The sequence below is a fragment of the Vicugna pacos genome, chromosome 16 (assembly GCF_048564905.1).
Source record: "Vicugna pacos chromosome 16, VicPac4, whole genome shotgun sequence".
Lineage (NCBI taxonomy): Eukaryota > Metazoa > Chordata > Mammalia > Artiodactyla > Camelidae > Vicugna > Vicugna pacos.
The window spans coordinates 50,920,435-50,939,706 of NC_133002.1; the positions used below are offsets into that span (position 1 = coordinate 50,920,435).

The 19,272-nt window shown below is 40.2% G+C and overlaps 1 protein-coding gene and 1 long non-coding RNA gene across 2 annotated transcripts in view; one reads left to right on the forward strand and one right to left on the reverse strand.

The window, feature by feature from the left end:
* Positions 1–1,379: 1,379 nt before the first annotated feature.
* LOC140686184 (uncharacterized) lies at positions 1,380–18,651 on the forward strand. Its single transcript, XR_012059793.1, has 5 exons — positions 1,380–1,441; positions 2,726–2,891; positions 6,593–6,670; positions 17,922–18,023; positions 18,488–18,651. It is a non-coding gene; the product is annotated as an uncharacterized lncRNA (long non-coding RNA).
* PITPNC1 (phosphatidylinositol transfer protein cytoplasmic 1) overlaps positions 1,396–19,272 on the reverse strand; it is a 224,977-nt gene continuing 207,100 nt past the window's right edge. The window contains exons 11-12 of the mRNA XM_072939439.1: positions 18,574–18,637; positions 1,396–6,049 (exon numbers count right to left, since the gene is read on the reverse strand). Of these exons, the coding sequence (XP_072795540.1) occupies positions 5,733–6,049; positions 18,574–18,637 (381 nt within the window). The 3' untranslated portion in view covers positions 1,396–5,732. The remainder of the gene's footprint in view (positions 6,050–18,573; positions 18,638–19,272) is intronic.

The window sequence follows — 19,272 nt, forward strand, 5'->3', positions numbered from 1 at the left end:
CAGCCAGCCTGGTTGTACCAAGTTTGTTTTCAGCCAGCAACAGTGTGTGGGGTTTGCGTGTTTTGAAGGGAGAGCTAAAATGCAGGGCAGGAGTGATGATGGTGAAGTTGGAGCTCCAAAATCAAGCATGCTTTCTTTCATGAACTGAATTAGTGTTACATAATCTGTGGGAAAATCTTCAGTGTAGAAAGCCTAGCTAGGTGCACTGTTATCAGAAGCTCTGGCCTGATACAATTGGAGATTAGTGCACAGAACATGGATCTTGACATTAGTTACAGCATTGCAGCAAAGTGTGTTACAGCTCAGTGTTTCAGCTCAGTTGTGACAACAACCTGGATCCGGGCGAGAGACCAGGCAGCACTAGTAGAGTCGGAGAACTCAGGTTTATTATGCTGGCGGGCCCAGAGGAGTTAACACTCCAAGCTGTGGACCCCGTCTCTAGGTTTACGCAGTGTTTTATAGGCTACCAGTCTAGACAGACTTTGCAACATTTTGCAACATCATATGCAAATAAAGTATAACAAAGGTGACTAATTAGGAACAAGCTTTGTAGAAATGGGCCAATCAGGAGTAAGCTCCATGCAGATGAAGTGCTACAAGTGGACCAATCAGGAGTTAGCTCAGGGAACCAATAGACTCTTAGGGGTAACGTCCACTTTCTTAGAAGTGAGCCATTTCAGAGGCAAAAAGTGAGATAATGCTGCTGGGCTAGGGAACTGGATGGTGCTGGCAGGAGAGTAATGGTCCTCCCTAGGGGGCCTGCTGGTCTTTTTCATGGGGCTTCCCACCTCAACAGGATTGACTGGAAGAGTGCAGAGGGGGAGGTGTATCACTGCTTAAGCTCGGAGGAGACTGTTGAACAAGGGGCAGTAAAGCATTTCTGTGCTCACTCCACCCACTCCCTTTTGTAAATGACAGGAGCTACTTGAGATAGAGAGACCACCATCATCAGATCAGAGTGATTTCCGCTCAGCTGAGACTGGCCTGCCTGCCGTGGAAAGAATCTGGAGTGGTGTTCCTACAGAGTCACTTGGGGTGGTTTCTCTTGGTTAACCACTCAGATGGTTGCCTCACATTTGATGAGGGGGAACCAAGTACCTGTTGGATGGATGGATGAATCTAGATGTGTATCCCACTGAGTTATAGATTCACTTTGGGTATTTTTTTGGCTAGATAGTTAGAGCTGGCACCCAGGCAGTTCCTACCAGGGGCCCGGCCCTGAAGACACCATATGCTCTTTAGCAGGCCAGGCGTCTTTGCACACAAGTCCCATAGCACTGGGTCTAAGTACCGGCTATTGGCTTGACAGCTTCTTTCCCTTCGGCCTGCAAGTTCCTAATTGTCCACGTTCCCTTGAGCACAGCTGAGAAGGAAAGAGAGGAAGCTACACTTGGAAAGGAGATTGCTTTGTACTTTATTTACAACAGAATGTAAGAAAAAAGTAAGTCATTATCAATAATAAATAACTTGGAAAAAAAAAACACAAAACAGCCATAAAATGACACAGGAGGATGGCACGTGTGAGGATCAACTTTTGTTTGCTCTGAGTGTCGTCAGTGACACTGTGCATTTCAATGCTTGGTCCTTCAGCAGTGGCAGTGGTGTCCTGACTCATTTAACTAATCAAGATCCCAGCTCGAAATGTAAACACTAAAAATGACACCTGAAGCTACATCTAAGTGGCATAGGTATAACATCAACTCAAAGAACCTCTCCTTGGTGACACACAGAAACTAAAGGGAGACTTGCGATTCAACACACATGCTTTCGGTTTTAAGCAAAAACACTGAGAGGCTTACCCTAAAGCCATTTGGTAACGTAACAACAAAATTACAAGGAATAACAGCATCTGGAAAGGTCTCAATATATTCACATTCTCTTATTGCACTAATGCCTAAAAAGCTTAAACACTTACATTTCAAAGGAAACAGATTGTTTTGAAGGTAGAACACAGAAGAATCTGATATGTCTGGCCTCCAGATATCATCGTTGTGCTGTTGTGTAACATTTCAGTTTCAGCAGGAAAGAATAGTTTTAAATAGCCTATTTCTGATCAATTGCAGTCACTGGACAGATTTTTTTTTTTTAATTTCAAGAATTATGGCTCAGATGGCATATTGTCACCAAACCTATTGAATCAGATGGTCAGAAAGGGACTAAAACTATTTAAACAATCCTCTCTTGTGATTATTTAAGTACACATCACATGTAAAGTAAATGGTGCTCTGACTCTTCTGAAAAGTAAAATTCCTATTGACCTATGCCAGCCAGTGACCATGTTGTCTATGAACCATGAATAGATTAGATGCTAAGGAAAGTAATATTTAAAAATACACATAAATACATTAGCCTTGAAATTTTCTTGGAAAAATGATTTCTTGAGAAGTGTCAGAATCTATTCTGTTAAGTCACTGTTCATTACAGTGTCTTGGAAGAAAACCACATCATTACTTTTGGGGGCTTTGCTGGGTTTTTTAAGTGTCTGCCTTATATGCACATAATTGTGCTATTTATAGAGGTTTATTTTCACAACCAAAACCCTGGCTAATAAATACCTCCAAATAAATTAAAACCGTTTTTCCCACACACAGATGCAAAACCAAAACAGGAAGTGTTTATAAATTAGTTCACCAGCAAACTCAGTGTTTTGTTTTTAATGTGGTAACCAAAAAATGTCATGGACTCCTTGGTTGTTATGCTTTTTCTTTGCTTTGTCTTATTACAGCCCAAAAGCAAGAAAATATAATGGTCTTCAGAGCTGACTTCTGACAAAGTTTATGCAGTAAAAACACTGAGACCTTCTTCTTCTGGGAAAGCACAGCTAAGGCCACAGGCTGTGCTACAGCCAGCGGAAAGCATGGGGGCATTTCGTAACTGGAAATCCATTCAAAGTAAGGACATTTATCATCATTTTGATGATCTCCACTTAATGTCAAAGATGAAGATGGGGTGAACATTTGTGTTACTCTGTGGATTACTTATTTTAATTTGGCTACCAGAGACTTAAAACTAGTGGTGTCAGATTCACTATACTACATTTATATATATATATATATGTATATATATATATACAGGTATAATACAGTTTTGGTGAACAAAGTTGAAGGTTTCCACATTGCAGACAGAGGCACTGAGTTAAGATTCTATGTTTCCCCAAACATGCTTAATGAATTCAAGTTTCTGCTTTTTTTTCTTCTGTTTCCATCATGCAGCCATTTAATTTCCATCCATATAGGAATTATTAATGGTCTATATACACATTCATCGCAGGCTTGTACCCCACAATAAACAAATTCATATACGGAGACTGTGAAATGACACTTGAAAATCAAGACAGATAAAATATTGAAGTCATTTATGCCCTGTGATGACTTGATTAAATATTCAAAGCAGCCAAAGGAATATCCGCACCCCTCCCCCCTTTTAAAATGCACACAAACCACATGGAGACAGAAAAACTGAACATACTTTAAAAGCACACATATTTGTTGGCTAAGAATCACACGATCATTGGTAGCTTTGCATAATGTCGTTGGTATTGTGCTGGCTATAAGAGAAAGAAAACTCACAGTAGGAAATGAGAAATTAGCTTTCTAAAGCATAAAGAATTGTTGACCTTGGTGGCAGAAGCTACTCTACAAAAACTGAAAACAGCAAAGGCATCAGTGGAAAAACTAGGTGCCAGATGTGTTACCAGCCTGCACAAAATAAATCCATTCCATGCGAAAATAATGACCCCACCCCACCTGATTTCAGCTTGCAAATGGTAAGCAAATACACACACTACATCAGTGTCTTCTGAAAAGTAGCATTTTGCTTTCTAAAGCCAAACGTTCTTGTTAAGTACTACTGGGTCGAGAGGGAGCCATTGAGAAGTCCAAGAGGTCTGGATAAAAGATTTGAGTTTTCCCACAAGCAAAAATCATGCTACCATACCATGCAAAAGTGTCTTACTATGGTGCTATCGTTCTTAGGGAAGAGATGCACTGTTGATCTAAGCTATTTGCAATGGGTTTCCTTTGAGTTCTGGGTTTGTTTATTTATTTACTAAGCTAAATGTTAACCTACAGATAAAGAAATGATCTTGACAATCTGACATATGACTTAGAACACTTGGTGCTGGGCTCCTGGGGCCAGCACCTGCACCTTGGGAGAGTTTGTCAACTTGAAAGACACTATGCAGAGTGCTGGGCACTGAGAGAGAGAAGCAGGCAGGGTCCACTGGCTGAGAGGCTGTGTAAGAGGAGGAGGATACGCTCCTTGGTCTGTGTTGTGTCCTTTGGAATCTGTTTGGGGAAGGTCCCTTACCTGAGGTTGGAGGTTATGGTCAGGAAGGCTAGCTGGGGCCTCGGAGTTGCCCAATTACCTTGTTCTCTTCCTCTCTCAGAGGACAGAAGTAAATGCTAGATTCTGTTTGCTCTTCCTTCTGTGTTTAAAGGCAGTGAGGTGCGAAGGTGGCAGAGTTTTTTCTCTTTAGGTCAAAGGAGAGTTCTCTTTCCGCCACTTTGGTGAATGATCTTGTCTCCCGTCAACCTTGATTCTAATCTTGCGTTACCACGACTCGCAGAAAAGAAAGCTAGACAGAGGGGCATCTTTTATCACTCCTTCCTTTCATTCTACATATTGGAGTCAGCAAGCCTGCGCATTCTCTCCTCCCACTTGACTGTCTGCTCGACTTCTGCGACATTCCCAAGTAAGGAGCAAGAGAATGCCACTCTTTTCTAAGGTCTGGAGATGGGCAATCGATTCCAGGGAAGCCTGGATGTCATTAAGGGTAAAATGAGGAGGGGGATGGGAGACAATTCTGACAGTGTTAAAGTCCAGTTAGCTTTCTCTACCCTTAAACTTCTTTGAATGGGCAAATAGTCAGTGAATTCTACTCAATTAACTACAAATTCTGAGAATCTTAATGGATGATGGAAGTCGACAGGTCAAGGTTCGTTGGTACCTGTAGGAAAAAGAAGATGTTTTGCCTCACCTGGGTCTCTTGGTTCCTAAGCCAAATCATTCAAAAATCAGTCAGTTATGGTCACATTCATCCACATAATTCTTAAAGATTTCTGAGGCCACAAGGGCACAAAGGGGAAAGTTATTAAAAGACAGAAACAAGTGGAATCTTTATTAAATTCTGTGAAAGGTATAAATAAGTTATCATTAATTGCACTTGGAGCCTCTACAGGTTGATAATTAAAATTTCCCCCAATTTTAAAGAGTTAATTAGGCCCCAAATCCTGAGTCAGACTAATCAAAATAGGAATCTCAGTAACTACTGGTATTCAAGTATTGGTAATGAGCAGTTCAAAATTTAACAAGTAGGTATGTTACACCTGAGAATATTTTTGAGAATTTCAGGCTTGATGGGAGGAATCTGACTTCACTATTTTACTGCACCTTGTAACACAGTGGTGCAGAGTTTTCATTTATTTACCCTTGACGTCGATGCCAACCTCCTCAAATGCCCAATAACAAGGCTTCCTCCCTGGCATCCAGCTGTGGCTACAGAAGATTCCTTCTGTCCTTTGCGAGTTTTTCATTTTACATCTAATATGACGCTGTGTGGCATACTTAGGGACTCATATTATATGTGAAATTACTTAACCACATGCACACTCAAGAGATCAAAGGAACACGTCTGAGTGACAAAACAGTCTTTTTCTGTATCAGAAGAGTCTTAAAAAAAAAAGAAAAAACAAAACTGAAAATATAAAACCCCATGAAATATTCATATGAAGTTACTCTGATTTGGGCCGACATGGCTTATCTGAAGAGTGTATGCCAGGTAAATTCAGGGTGGCTTTTTTCTCAGGGTCTGGGAGTGTAAGAGTTTCTGGGGCGGACTTCTTCCGGGGCCGATCTTTGGGAACTGACAGGAATTCTGGTGCATCTGTGGACAGAGGTGTGGATGGAGCACTGGAAGGGGCACTGCGGACTGAAGAAGGCAGCAGCGGGGTGCTGGAGATAGAAATGGCAGGTGGGAAAACGCCAATTTTCTTGTTGGTGGCTTCCTGAGTGGCTCGTTCAAATTCTCGGACTTCATCCATTGTCATGTCTTAGAGGAAAAAAATAGAAAGAAAAATGAGAGGGTATTTAGAAGAGAAGCCAAGGGATTCACCTCTTTCTTCCTGTTTTTAAAGGACCTATCAGAACCCTACGATCAAAGGGCGTCTCCAGATTATAAACCCAAATTGTCATTGAAATGCTAAACCCTGAATTATCTTTTTACTGAGGCAAACCTCTGAAAAGATACTCCTGTATGAATATCCATCCAAGATTTTCCAAAGCACTCTTCAGTGAGTATTTTAAGTATTCTGAATAAGAACTTATGAGGGGGTAGGGAGCCACAGCAAAGCTGTGTGTGTATGTGCGCCTGTGTGTTGTAGGTAAGGTGCGGTGACGTGGAGCTATTATTAGGCCTGGCCATCCTTTCTATAAAGGGAAGGTAATTAAAGCAATCAATGGCTCAAAGATGATACATATTATTACCTACTTTAGATCATGAAAATACAAGCATATCTTTATAGGGCAAACAGGCAGATCAGAATTTCTCAACACACTATGCTCTTACTCAATAAACATACTTTTTGCGTTCTAGGGGTTACTTGTTTCCTGGCTGTGTATCCATCCCAAGATTTTAGATGCTGTGTTTTAAGCACTTCATCTTAAAAAACAGGTAAGATATGACAACAACAAATTCTGCTAATTATCCCCAAACCAAGAAAACCATTTCTCACGTAAACATAAAGAGAAAAAGAGTAGAGAACAAAAAGAGAGGATGGCTTAATGGGTGAGAATTTTACTTAAAAGAAAAAAGGAGCATTATTTGGCACTTCAGAAATAAATTCATTTAACAGGCATTGTCAGATGATGTAGATTTTCTAAATACCTGAAATGTTCTTATTACGTGAGAAAGTAAAACAAAAACAAAAAACCGAAACTCATTAAATGTGAATCTCTCCCTAATGTAAATACATTAAATAATGTACTATATACACTTATTATCTTTAACACATAATAGGCTGAAAGTATAACACTGTGTTACAGTACAGTGATGACCTCTTTCTTAGGGCCAATTTGCTTTATATAGTTTTATATCTCTTCTCTCATTCTCAGGAACTCTATTATTACTACTACTACTACTACTACTACTACTACTACTACTACTACTACTACTACTATTAAGGTTATTATTAATCCCTCTCAGGCTGGAATATCCCTGGTATCCTTTGCCAATTGTATTACTGGTAACAGGGAAAATGGGTAACTGGGCTTATCAGAAAAAGTACTGAGTGAAGGCCTACAAGCTTGTCCTTGAGAAAAAGGTGAAATCCGCTGCCTAGGGATCTCTACGTCTGTTTTAGCTTCCCAGAGACCCATTTTTCATTCTCGCCCTCTCCCGTGAACTTAGTAGGTGAAACCTTCACTAGATGATACTGCATAAGCTAGCATGAAACAATACAGCTGCTTTGGAAATATTAACTATGGAGTGAATATTCATAACATGGTATTAATCACATACAGTCATATGGTAACATATGAACCAACCAGAAATGTTGTTCAAAAAACAAAATCCTTAAGAGGATTTCCTGGGGTCAACTATTAAAATTTTCTGAAAGAGAAAAGTATTTACAAGGAAATAAAAAATTATGACTGTGTTGACAGAATATAAAATTCAGGATACAGCAAGAAAAATTTGTTACCTGGAGACTAACCATTTAAACAAAATACTAAGGCTATTAAACCACCTAAGAAATGCAACTAAATTTTTTAAAGTTATTTCAAAATAAAATTGAGACTCAGAAAAACCTCTAGGAATTTCAGCAGTATATTTCTGCTATCATAAATGGATATCATCTTTGAAAAATCAGGTTTTCTGTATGTGGCTGAGTATAGTGCTCTACACCACATATCCAGCAGGGGGCAGAAATCATCCAAAGTACAGAATTTTGATTTTACACTGCCTTCAGAGTCTTCTTAGAAGTTCCCTTCCTTGAAAGTATTGAAAAGGAGACCATTATTTCCCTATTGCCATGGTCATGGATGTTGATTTTGCCTAATTTCAATCCAGTTTGTCTCTACTCAGGCCGATGATTCAAACTTATTGAGCACCCATGCAGTTTTTATCTGTGATGGACAGCAGCCTCTTGATTTCAACTTTTTCATTATGACAGAGAAGAAAAATATGGAAAAATAAACGACCCCCAATTTGACAGAATTCCAAAGAATAAGGGAAATGTGGCAAATATTTAAAGATAACCACTTTGTGTAACTTCTAACACAGAAGTCATGGGAAGGACTGGCCTGCAGGCAGAGAATGCATGGGCTTTCCCATGGGGGGAACCATTGCAGGCATCACCTTCTACATAGTAAACTGACTTCCTAATAGCAACCGTAGTAAAACGGAAAGAAAACCGGTCTTCAGCTGTAAGCCGGGAGAACTCAGAATGAGGAAAGCACTGTGGATATCCTCTGGGTGTCTTCCCCTTTCCTCTGGCTTCCTCGGTCTGGCCACGCTTATCCTTATAGTGAGCGGCTTTCAGAGAGCGGCTGAGGGGGGACTGGTGTCTGACATTCCTAAAGAAAAGGTAACTGAAAGTGATGGAAATTCAAGGACAGTTTCTTAAATGAGCATTTCTATCTTTAGAAAAGGGAGAGAGGAAAGGGGAAGTCCTGTTGAAATGGTCTGTGCCTACAGAGGAACACCTCAGTTAAGCCTGGTCCAAACAGCTTTCTGCAAATCCAATCACTGCATGCAGATTGGGGAGGAAGAGTTAGGGCCATTTCAACCTCAAGGACAGTCGCATGCATCCAGTGGCAGTGCATGAGCCTTCACAGGGCACATTCCAAAGACATGCTCTTAAAAGTTAACTAGAAATTTCCAAAGTGCAATCAAAGGTCTTCACAAATTGAAAGTATTGACAGTAATAGCCATCTCTCAATTTTCTATAACCACACTGTCAATTTCTTAAGTACCTCACCGTGTATTATTCTGAGGCTAACAGGCATGCGCAAGCTGGCACCCAAAGAGATCACAGCTCTGGCCAAAGATACATGTAAAAGACTTAGTGATCACATTTTCTTTATTATCTGTAACTCCCCTTCACCAGCATGAATGATTGAGATAGAACTATATTGAAGATGCTGGCATACACCATATAGTCAGCTCTCAATCACCAACATGCATTCAATAACCTCAGGCTCTCTGGGGCTTATCTAAGTCCCAGGCTAGATCTAGAATGGTCCTTGGTCACTACTCCTTCCCTGCTTAGCCAGTGTGTATGCATAGACGGCAGCCCCATCTTGACACGAACCCAAGTAGAAAGGAACTGTTTGGGTAAAACAGCCTTAAAGAGCCGTAGAAAGCATTTCAAAGCAAATGTAAAGAAACCTAAAATACCAGATGAGCCCGAAGACCTCCCTTAGATGAATAACTGACTGTTAACTATGTCTTTAAAAGTTACTGGCATTGATGGTCTAGCTTTTGTATGACATCTGTTTTTACCCCTCTGTTCTCTTGTGGTGCAGGCCACAAATTGTTTCCACTCTCTGTGTTCTTGGTTTTACGACCAAAAAAACCCCCAATTCAAGCAGCTTAAAAGAATGGAAATGTCTGGAAGCAAGAGGCAACGCTGTCCAACTGAGACCCGCTCCTGTTCTTCACAGACAGCCTTTGGGCGACGACACTTTTTTTGTGCAAGTTTGAGAATTGAGCGTGTGAAGTCATTTCAAAGATCAGTTTAGGTGTACGTTCGGTAAAGGGTGGGCAACATGTTTTAAAAATTCTACATACACTTGTTTGGGCCTGGCTCTCTATGTCATCCACAGTGGAGGAATGCTGATTGCAAACTTTTATGTTGGTTTGTTCATGCATGTTTTTCTCGTATTCCCGAACATCATCCATTGTCATATCTGAAAGAAGGTCAAGACGTTGGCAACTTCCATTATTAAAGGCGAACTTTTCAATGGGGAAGACTTTAGGGAATGATGGTAGCTTAGCAGAAGCCAAGGAGAGGTGTAAAAAGCAGGGGATTCACTAACTTTATGAAGAGTCAATCATAAAGTTAGCTAAACCAGCCAAAGGGGGAGTCAGTACAAGGAAGTTAAGTCAAAATAGTCAGAACGGAGAAGAGTGGAGATTATTTAGGGATGATTCTTGTAAAGTGAGCTCGGTGGGAGAAAGTATTAGCACATGGAGGGTGCCGTAGCCCGAGATCTCCTAAGAGCATAGTTAGAAGATCCTTTTGAGGGACGGGGTCAGGTTTGTGTGGTTAAATACTTACCTTTCATATACCTTTCAAAATAGATTTGGCGCTTCTTTAAACCAATGCATTCAACAACAGAAAGGACACTTTCATTGCTATTATAAGAGACAGGACATAGAAGGCAGAGAAATGACATTCACTGGCACCGCTGAGGTTTGGTGCAATGCTCACACCAAGATGTACTTTTGCACAGAATACATGGTGTCCAAGAGTGCAGGTCTACACTGAACTTCAAGTCTAGCCTAACAGCTGGAAGATGGCTGGCACTACTCCCACCTCCACTGGTCTATAAATAAAATGGCAGGTGACATTACGATTTTTGGTCTGAGCCTGTGATTTTTTTGGTATTTCAGAATAATGGTTTCTTAATCCAGGGGTTCTCAACAGGCGCCAGTTTTGTGACATTTTCGGTTGTCACAGCTGGGGTGCAGGTGCTACTGGCATGTAGTGGGTAGAGGCCAGGGGTGCTGCAGCACATCCTATGATGCACAGTACTCCCCTGCACCCCCCAACAAAGAATTGTCCGGTCCAAAATGTCAGTGGTGCTGAGGCTGAGAAACCCTGTCTAAATCCGACTGATAAAAAGCTTAAAGAACCCATTCATCTCCAGAATGTGGAATGCATACAAATAACAGTTAATCTCACTTTAAATACTTCTGTTGCTTTATCCTCTACTCCCCACTCCACTCCCTGGTTATTTTACATTTTACCAGCAATTTCCCCAGATGGGCATTCCTCTGTTGCTCTCCTGGCAGAATTTAACTTCATGCCTCTTTACAATGAATTGTACATGCTCCACAACTGGTTAATCAAACGACTGCCCTCATCACCAGTTAGCCTGGTGGGGATTTAGAGTGGGTATTCACAGCTGGAATTTCTCCTTAAGTATTTTCTGCATCATGTGGATCGGTGTCTTTTTATATCACTCCATGTGTGTCATGTGAGAGTCTCTTCACTTCCAAAGGGCAGACCTGCCAGAAGTGTATGAATGAATTCAGTGTGGTCTGGGGCCAAGACGGAGGGCAGCTCTAAATCCAGACCTGGGCTATTTTATTTAGCTGGTCATCTTCCCACACCCCAAAATGGTTAATAAGAAATGCTGTCTGTGAGCAATGCAAGTATCAAGAAGGCTAGGCAACAGTCTGGCCAAGCGAAGAGCATGCTTTTCTTTTAGAAAATCAAGGTAACTGGAAAGCAGTAAAGAGATGCTGCTTTGTGATTAGAACAAATATATCTTAGTTAACAATAACACATCATTTCAATACAATCACTTTAATTTCAATGACTAGCCATCAAAATTTCTTAAACACAAATACACCTGGAATGAATACTAAGGTCATTTTTAAGTTAAAAGTTTAAAATTGAAAGAATTTCTCTATACATATGTTCATTATACAGTTTACTTCTCCCCCTCACCGGCATGACAGGAATTTCGAAAACAAAAACAAAGGTTGTTTAGTTTCTTTGTTCTTGTGAATCTCAACAGAAATCACTCTTTATCTTTAATTAGCTCAATTTTAAGAGAGGTCTTTAAACTATGTGACTATGTGCTTTCAAAGATACATCAGTTTTTATGGATGTGAAGAAAGATTTAATCATAAAGATACCCGTCATTATCTTGTTCATCATAGTGAAAAACTGAAAACAACTCAGAGACCTGACAGTGTTATACAGTCACTAAAAATGATGTAGAAGAATATTTAACACTATAGAGAAATGTTCTTGGTATATTATTAAATTAAAAAAATTGGAAGTAAAAAGATTGTACACGTATGAAATCATTTTTGCACAATATACATTAAAAAAACACAAAAGTTACGTTTAAAAAAACTGAAATGGTATGTTTCAAAATGTTAACAGGGATTGTTTTGAGGAGTTGGAATTATAGGTAATTTGCACTTTCTCCTTTTTGCTTATCTTTATTTCCTAATTTTCTACATCAAATATGCATTACTTATGTAACAAAGAAAAAGAACATTATTTAAAAATCTATTATTTGGGGTCATCAGTAGACAGATACCACAAATTTGTGAATTGGTAAGGAGACACTTTTCTAGAATTTCTCCTTGTTCTAGAAACATGATCCCTTTTTTTTTTTTTTAAAGAAAAGAAAGTTGCAGAAAATTTCATCTTAGAGAAAAAAAATCTCTCAGACTATATAAGAATGAACAGTTCTAGTAAAGTAGTCCTCTAAAAAAATGATAATTTGGTCCCAGCTGATGCTGATCAAATCCTGAACTATCCCCACATACCATACACGCTTAAGGAAATGATGTCAACATTTTCAGTATTCCTCAGTAATTTATGGAGAGCCTAATCAAGCGAAAATATTCCTGTTCAGGTTATCTGGTAAAATGCATTATGTCTTGCTTCTGCAAAGTATATTACCTCGAAATCTATATATATGAATCAATTTTTTAGTAAATTCAATTACACGTGCCCAATGACAGATTATACTTTCAGTGATGATTCATCTTCATTACTGATTGATTTTCAATGATCAGAGTGACTTCTCACAATTTAGGTTCAGGTCTCTTTGCTCCCAGCAAACAAGTAAGTGCTTATGTGATCAGAGAAACTCTTAATGAAAGGAATCCAATGTCAATCATTTTGCAAATAAACTGATAATCACTAAATTTATAGATTTGAAAGGTCATATTTTACTCTTCTTAAGCAAACTTTCTTAAATGAAGGCTTCTTAAACAAAATAACACTGGCCTGCCTGATTTAAGACATTATTCCAACTAGAACCAAATTTCTTCTGATAAGGAATGTATATCCTAGTATCTTTGACACTTGGTTGTCAGTGAGTGCCTGATAATCTGGGGGTAAAAATGTCCTCTTCATTGCAAGACTTCCCATCTTTGCCCTCTTGCAAGACCATTTCTTCCTCCTCTTTCTCGCCCGCCTTCAGGTGAGGGGAGTAAGCAGACCCAGTCTCCTATCCCAGCATGTGGCGGCCACACTGAATTGGCCTGGGTGGGCCCCTCTTCTCTACCACCAGCCCAGCTTTGTCAGAGATGCTCTGGACTCAGGGAGTTTGTTAATTGAGGAAGCTTCTTCCATTTCCTAAACCGTGAACTAAGGTTCTTTGTTAAACAGCAAAATGTACCTCAGCAATCCGAGTCTTGGTCTGCTTTAGCCATTTTTGGCCTTTTTTTTTTTTTTTAACAAAGTATGGGTTTCAATTATTATTTACTTATTGAATCACTTAACTAGTGCATGAATTATGCTCCACAGAAATAATTCAAACAGTACTGGTTTATACAGAGAAAAGAGTTTAGTTCCTTTTAACTTCCCTTATCAATCCTATGCCTCTTGGAGATAACCATGGCCAGATTTTTCCCTATGAACTCACATGTATGTTGTTATTACACACACACACACACTCTTACAGTCTCACTTATTTTTGCATTTATGGAATCATACTATATGCACTATACTATACATATTGTTCTGGCTTTTTCCACTAATGGAAAATGTGCATATTTCCATATCAGTACATATGGAACTATCTTATTCTTTTTAATCATTGCACGCAATATTCATAGTGTGAGTGTTTCATAATTCACTTGACCATATCTCTGCTAATGGACATTTACATGGAGACTAGATTTAAGCTTTTAGAAACAACACTACACTGAATAGCTTTGCACTTGTACTCATGAACACTGTGTATTCTTTAAGGATAAATTTGTATAAGTGGAATCAGTGGGTCATAGGCTATTTGTACTTATCGTTGTCATTTTTAAAAAATAGAAATTGTTAGTGTGCTCTCCCACCTATCCAAAATTGGATTATTATCACTCTTAAGTTTTTGCTATTAGATGGGCAAATGTCTTATCTTCTTGTTGTTTTCCTGACATTTCTTGTGATTAGTAGTAATGTTGTTGCTTATTCGCATTTCTTCTTCCACGGTTTACCTATTCATGTCCTTTACTTTTTTTCTATTGAGTTGTTGGATTTTTGATTTATAGGACCTCTTTATATATTATAGATATTAGTCCTCTGCTGGCTACATATGTTGCAAGTAGCTTTTCTTAGTCTTTCAACTTTGTTTATGGTGGCAGTTTTCTTTCAATCATTTTATTCTAGAAGGCAGGTTGATTTCACAGGAAGTAGAGGCAAGACTGTATATTTGAAAGGCCTTTAGGATAGAAGTCAGTTGAATATGAACTATAAATGCCATGGAACAAAACGCCAGCAAGTAAGAATTTTCCTTCATTGTACTGCATAGCTGCAGCAGCTGCAGTTTTAATAAAGAGCCTTATACTTTAATTCAATGACCTGTCCAGTGGCACATTATATTTTATTTCCTCCTACAAACATTGTCTCTCCATTTCCAGGCTTGTCAGCCTAAACAGAAGTAATTATTTTTGGCTTTAAATCAAGATGAAAGTCTTAAACAAGTGGTTGGGTCAGGGGTTGGAGAAAGCTTCAACATTAGATTTGATATCTCTGACTCTAGCAAAATGGTGGCCATCCTTTGGGAAGTGCTTTTTTTTTTTTAAACTCCTTAAAATGGTTATAAATTCAATAGATGCTTGTTATAAATAGCTTAGGGGTGGCTCCACTCTTTTGTAGTAAAAGAAGCCAATCCTCAAGGCTTGGTGCATACCCTTTCCATGTGATTCAGACCACTAAGATCTAGAATTGTAATCTACAGTTATGATTTTTTTCCATAGTTCTTAATTTGGGGAGGTGGAGGGAGTCACAGATCCCTTTAAAAATCTAATGGAAAGCTATGGATTCTCTTCCCATAAAAACGAATGTAAGCAAGCACATATAAAGGGTTGCGTAAGAGCCACGGCACTCAAGATCGTATTTCAGGAAGCCTGAGGCCGCTGGAAAACGCTGGCTTGGTGAACTCAACCAGCTAATGCTAGTCCCTAAGCAGTCTTCTTTTCCACCTTGGGCTTGCTTCACTCATTGTTAGGAAGCTCTAAGGACTCCTGAATGCTCGCTCAGTCACTTTCATTCTGGAGTTTCAGCCATACTAGCCAGAACTATCCCATATACTTTTCTGGAAGGGTCAGGATTCATGAGGTTCCACTCAATCACAGCCTCCCTCGGGCAGCCCTCTGTGTTCTTCTCTCAAAACACTGTCACATTTGTGAAGCAAAACCATGCTTTGGGGAAGCTGGGCTGCCTATTTTTATCCACCTCCCCTTCCACCCTATCTTCTGAAATGTGCTGTTGTTTCTTCTGATCAGTGCTCCCGTCATGCAGGGGATAGCCAAGGCTCACGGATAAAGACCAGTCGAAGCTTTGAAAGACAAACTCAACTCCACCAACAGGGGAAATGGTTATGCTTTACAACGAACAAGAGCAGAATAAAATCTATTTAGGGAAACAGTTATGTGACAGCCAAATGCTGAAACTCAGAAAAGATACAAAATTGATTTTTGGGCAAGAAAAGATCACTGTCAGCTACGATGTGCTTTTTTTTTTTTTTTAACTCTTAATTAAGCACTGGAGGTGGTGAGTCTAATTAGGGAAAAAGACATCCAGGGCTGCCACAGCATACAGGCGTACAGTTTGGACACAACCCAGCAGGTCAGTGGAGCTAAAATTCAGCCCTAAGCTGATAGCAGCAGCTGAATCCGCCCAGAAGGGGCGCCTTTTTCTAATGCTAAGAAGCCATCAGAGTTTTTAGCAGTTGGCCCTGAAGACATTTCCCATTCTCTAGCCTAATTAAATCTGGACTGAATTAATTAAACTTTCCTTTCATCTAATCTGATTTAAAGTCATTCTTAAATTTTAGTGAGCACCAGAGTCATCTGGGGGGCTCATTAAAGCACAGACTGCTGGGCTATCCCCCCAGAGTAGCTGATTCAGTAGGTTTGGGGTGGGGCCTGAGAATCTAAATTTGTAATAACATCCCAGGGGTGCTGATGTTGCTGGCCCAGGGACCTCACTTTGAGAATAAGCGCTACAAGCTATAGGAAAGGGTTTCTTTACTTTGAACCTTTTCTGTTTACTAACAAGGGCTTCACTGAGCCTGTATTGACCAAAGAAAAATAAGCAAATTCAGGTACCCCAAACTGAAAGGCTGTTCTGGTGGACAGTGACACACTCACTTACCCGAAAGGTCTGCAGTCCCCAGCATTTGCTTGAACAAGGGGCTGTGGGCAGGGCCATTTCCATTCATTTGACTGACTGAGTGTCTGCATCTGGGTAATGAAGGAACCACGGTTTTCCTGGCAAGCAGCTCAGGCTGGGGGCAGCAATGCCAGTAATTTACATGAAATTGATGGGGTGGTTCTCAGACCCCTTACTGAGTGAAAAGGCTGCTTGTTTTGGTTGGGGCTAAGATTGTGTACACAGGGGGTGGAGAGCTTCTCTGGGGAGTACGAGGCGCCCTGACGATCTACATCCACTAAACCACACTCTGTTTTTTTGCATTCAGATATAGAAAGAGCTTTTTGTCTGTAGACTCCTTGAGTTAATTTCTGTCTCTACCTCACCCATCTTAAGTAAATAGGTAGATATTTTCTTCTTAAAGGGCTTTCTTTGAAGCATTATTCTAGCTTTGGGCCCCTGCAGTAGTCTGAGAAATTTTTTTTTTAACTGAAAGTCTTTAAGTCTCTTCCTTGCTGAGGGTTCAGCTGGCCCCCATCCTCTGCACTCCAGCTGTTCCCTTACTAGACGCCTGCCCGTATTTTGTTTTTCTATATCCTGCCTCTACTTAAACTCTCTTTTCTGATCCACAGGCCTGCAGGGTTTTGTCCTCTTAATCGGGGTGCGGCTACCCTTTCTGATGCTGCCTTTTCTGAAAAGTCCTCTATGGTGACCCGGCACTCAATAGACATCTATTAACGCGCCCTGTCTCTCAGTCTTCAGTGTGGCAGTGTTTTGGCCCTTCAGGCTTCTGTTCACTTGCCAAACTTCTCACTCGTTTGAGCCTAGTTTTCTTTGAATATCCTTTTGAAATTCTGTCGGGTGGCAAGGATGCCAAGAGCGTGGAGGTGTGCAAGTTGGGGGAGACCAGCAGTTCTTAACCTTTTGGGGTGTTTGTGCTCCCTCTAAGAATCTGAGAAAATCTCCCCAGAAAAAAACAACCAGAAAGATTTGTTTAATGATCAGGGGAAGTAATCACAAGCAACTTTCCCTCCACTTCCCTCACAAAGGACAATCACAAATAGGTGTTAGGAAGACAGTGTGGGGAGTCAGCGCACTTGCTGCATGTGAGCAGCACCCTGGGGAGGGGGTGTGTGATAAGAGACAGCAAATGATGCTCTTTCGAAAGAATCTCTTTCAGAGGTCTGCATTTGGGCAAACCCAGGAAGATGCAAGGATGCATTTGCCTTCCAGAAGATGTGGATCTGGGAAAAGTGTGCAAAAAAAAAAAAAAAAAAAGCATGCCCATAGCCTACAGAACCCTGTCTTTTAAAATGTGGTTTGGAAACAGCAAACATTAATAACAATCACTGGCTTTGCCCACTCAGTCCAATGTAACTTTTCAATTTAAGTTTGATGCCTTCTGCTAAGAGGAGGAAGGGGGTTGGTGGAACAATGGTAGAAAGGCACCAAAATGCAATCTAGGGTAACACTGAGAACAAATTCAGTGGGACTCAGGAAAAGGCCGAGGAGAAGGGCATTTCATTAGGCAATCAGATCTACCCCAAGTCACCAACTGGGCATGTTTGTTTCTATTTATAGTCAAGGACACTAGCCTCTGATGACTGATTCTGGGAATGTGGAGGATTCACGTGGACAAAACGATCGTGCTGGGGATCTGGGAACGGTGGTCCGTCCGTCACGGTATGAAACATATCTTGTTTCTTTCCATTTGCTGGAAGTAAGCAGAACTTGTTTAATTCTTCCCAAATCATTTTAAACAAAACTAGAACAATAGTCTCAGGATTAAGGGTACACTTAAGCCCCTGCCCTTGAAGTCTTCTGCGTTTTTGGAGATGGAGTGTTTCAAGTATTCGCTACATTAAAGGGCTGCTTTCACTTGATAAGATGCTTCAGACAGCATTGATCTTGAAGTCTGGGATAAATGGGGATGGGTTTGAAACCCATCCAACAGAGAATCAATCATGAGCCCTTTGTTATCAAGTATGCAAGCATCAAACATACGGAGGTCCTATTTAGTCAATAACTGAGTGTTGTGGCTATTTTAGAGCAAGCTTCTGTCATCACATCCTTCCTCATTATGTCCTTGGACAGTGCTATTTCCAATACAGGAAACAAAAGCCCTGCCTTTGTTGATGTCTCTCTAGGTAGCGGTAGAAGCCAGATGGACTGGAAGCCCAAGCCAACATGTTATGAAGTTGTTCTGTAAGTTATTTGGGGGAAGTTGACTTACCATACCACTCATCAACCCATGCAAAAGCCTGTCTATGTCCAATCAGGAGAATATCTCGGACCACCTAAAAAAGCAAAAGAAGGCGGTTGACAGAATACTATGTTTGATTAAAACTATCTGGAAAATTGGTGGTTCCCAATACTAGGAATTCTGACAATTACAAATTTCTCCATCCCTCTGTCCATGTGTGATGACAACTACAGGGTGATATACTTACTCAGCTCTTTCCATGGTGGGCATATCCTTGCTGTAAATTAATCTCTTCATCTTATTTGAAAGTTGAGCTGGAGGTTTTTCAAACTAATGACAATGACTTGGCAGTCACTCAGCAGTGACTGGAATGAATCTCTAGGGCTAATCACCTTGAGATTTTTCTCTTCATTGATCTTTACCTAAAACAGGTTCTACTTTTCATTTGCAGAAGGGTGAGTCTCACTGGTGCCAGGAGGTCATAAATGGTGGAAATCAAGAACACTTGTCTGGGTAGCAAATCACTTCTAAGCCAAAAGCACTTAACACTCTTCCCTAATGAAATATCCTAAATATTGGGTTTTTTAAAAATATATATAACTGAAGGTGTGGGATACAAGATAAGTAAGTAGTAAATTTATCTAGGTTTGACTTTCATGTAATAGAAGTGAGGGGAAAAAAGCAGTTTAGTCTACTATTATTGAAAGAGATGAAATAGGAGGCCAGAAG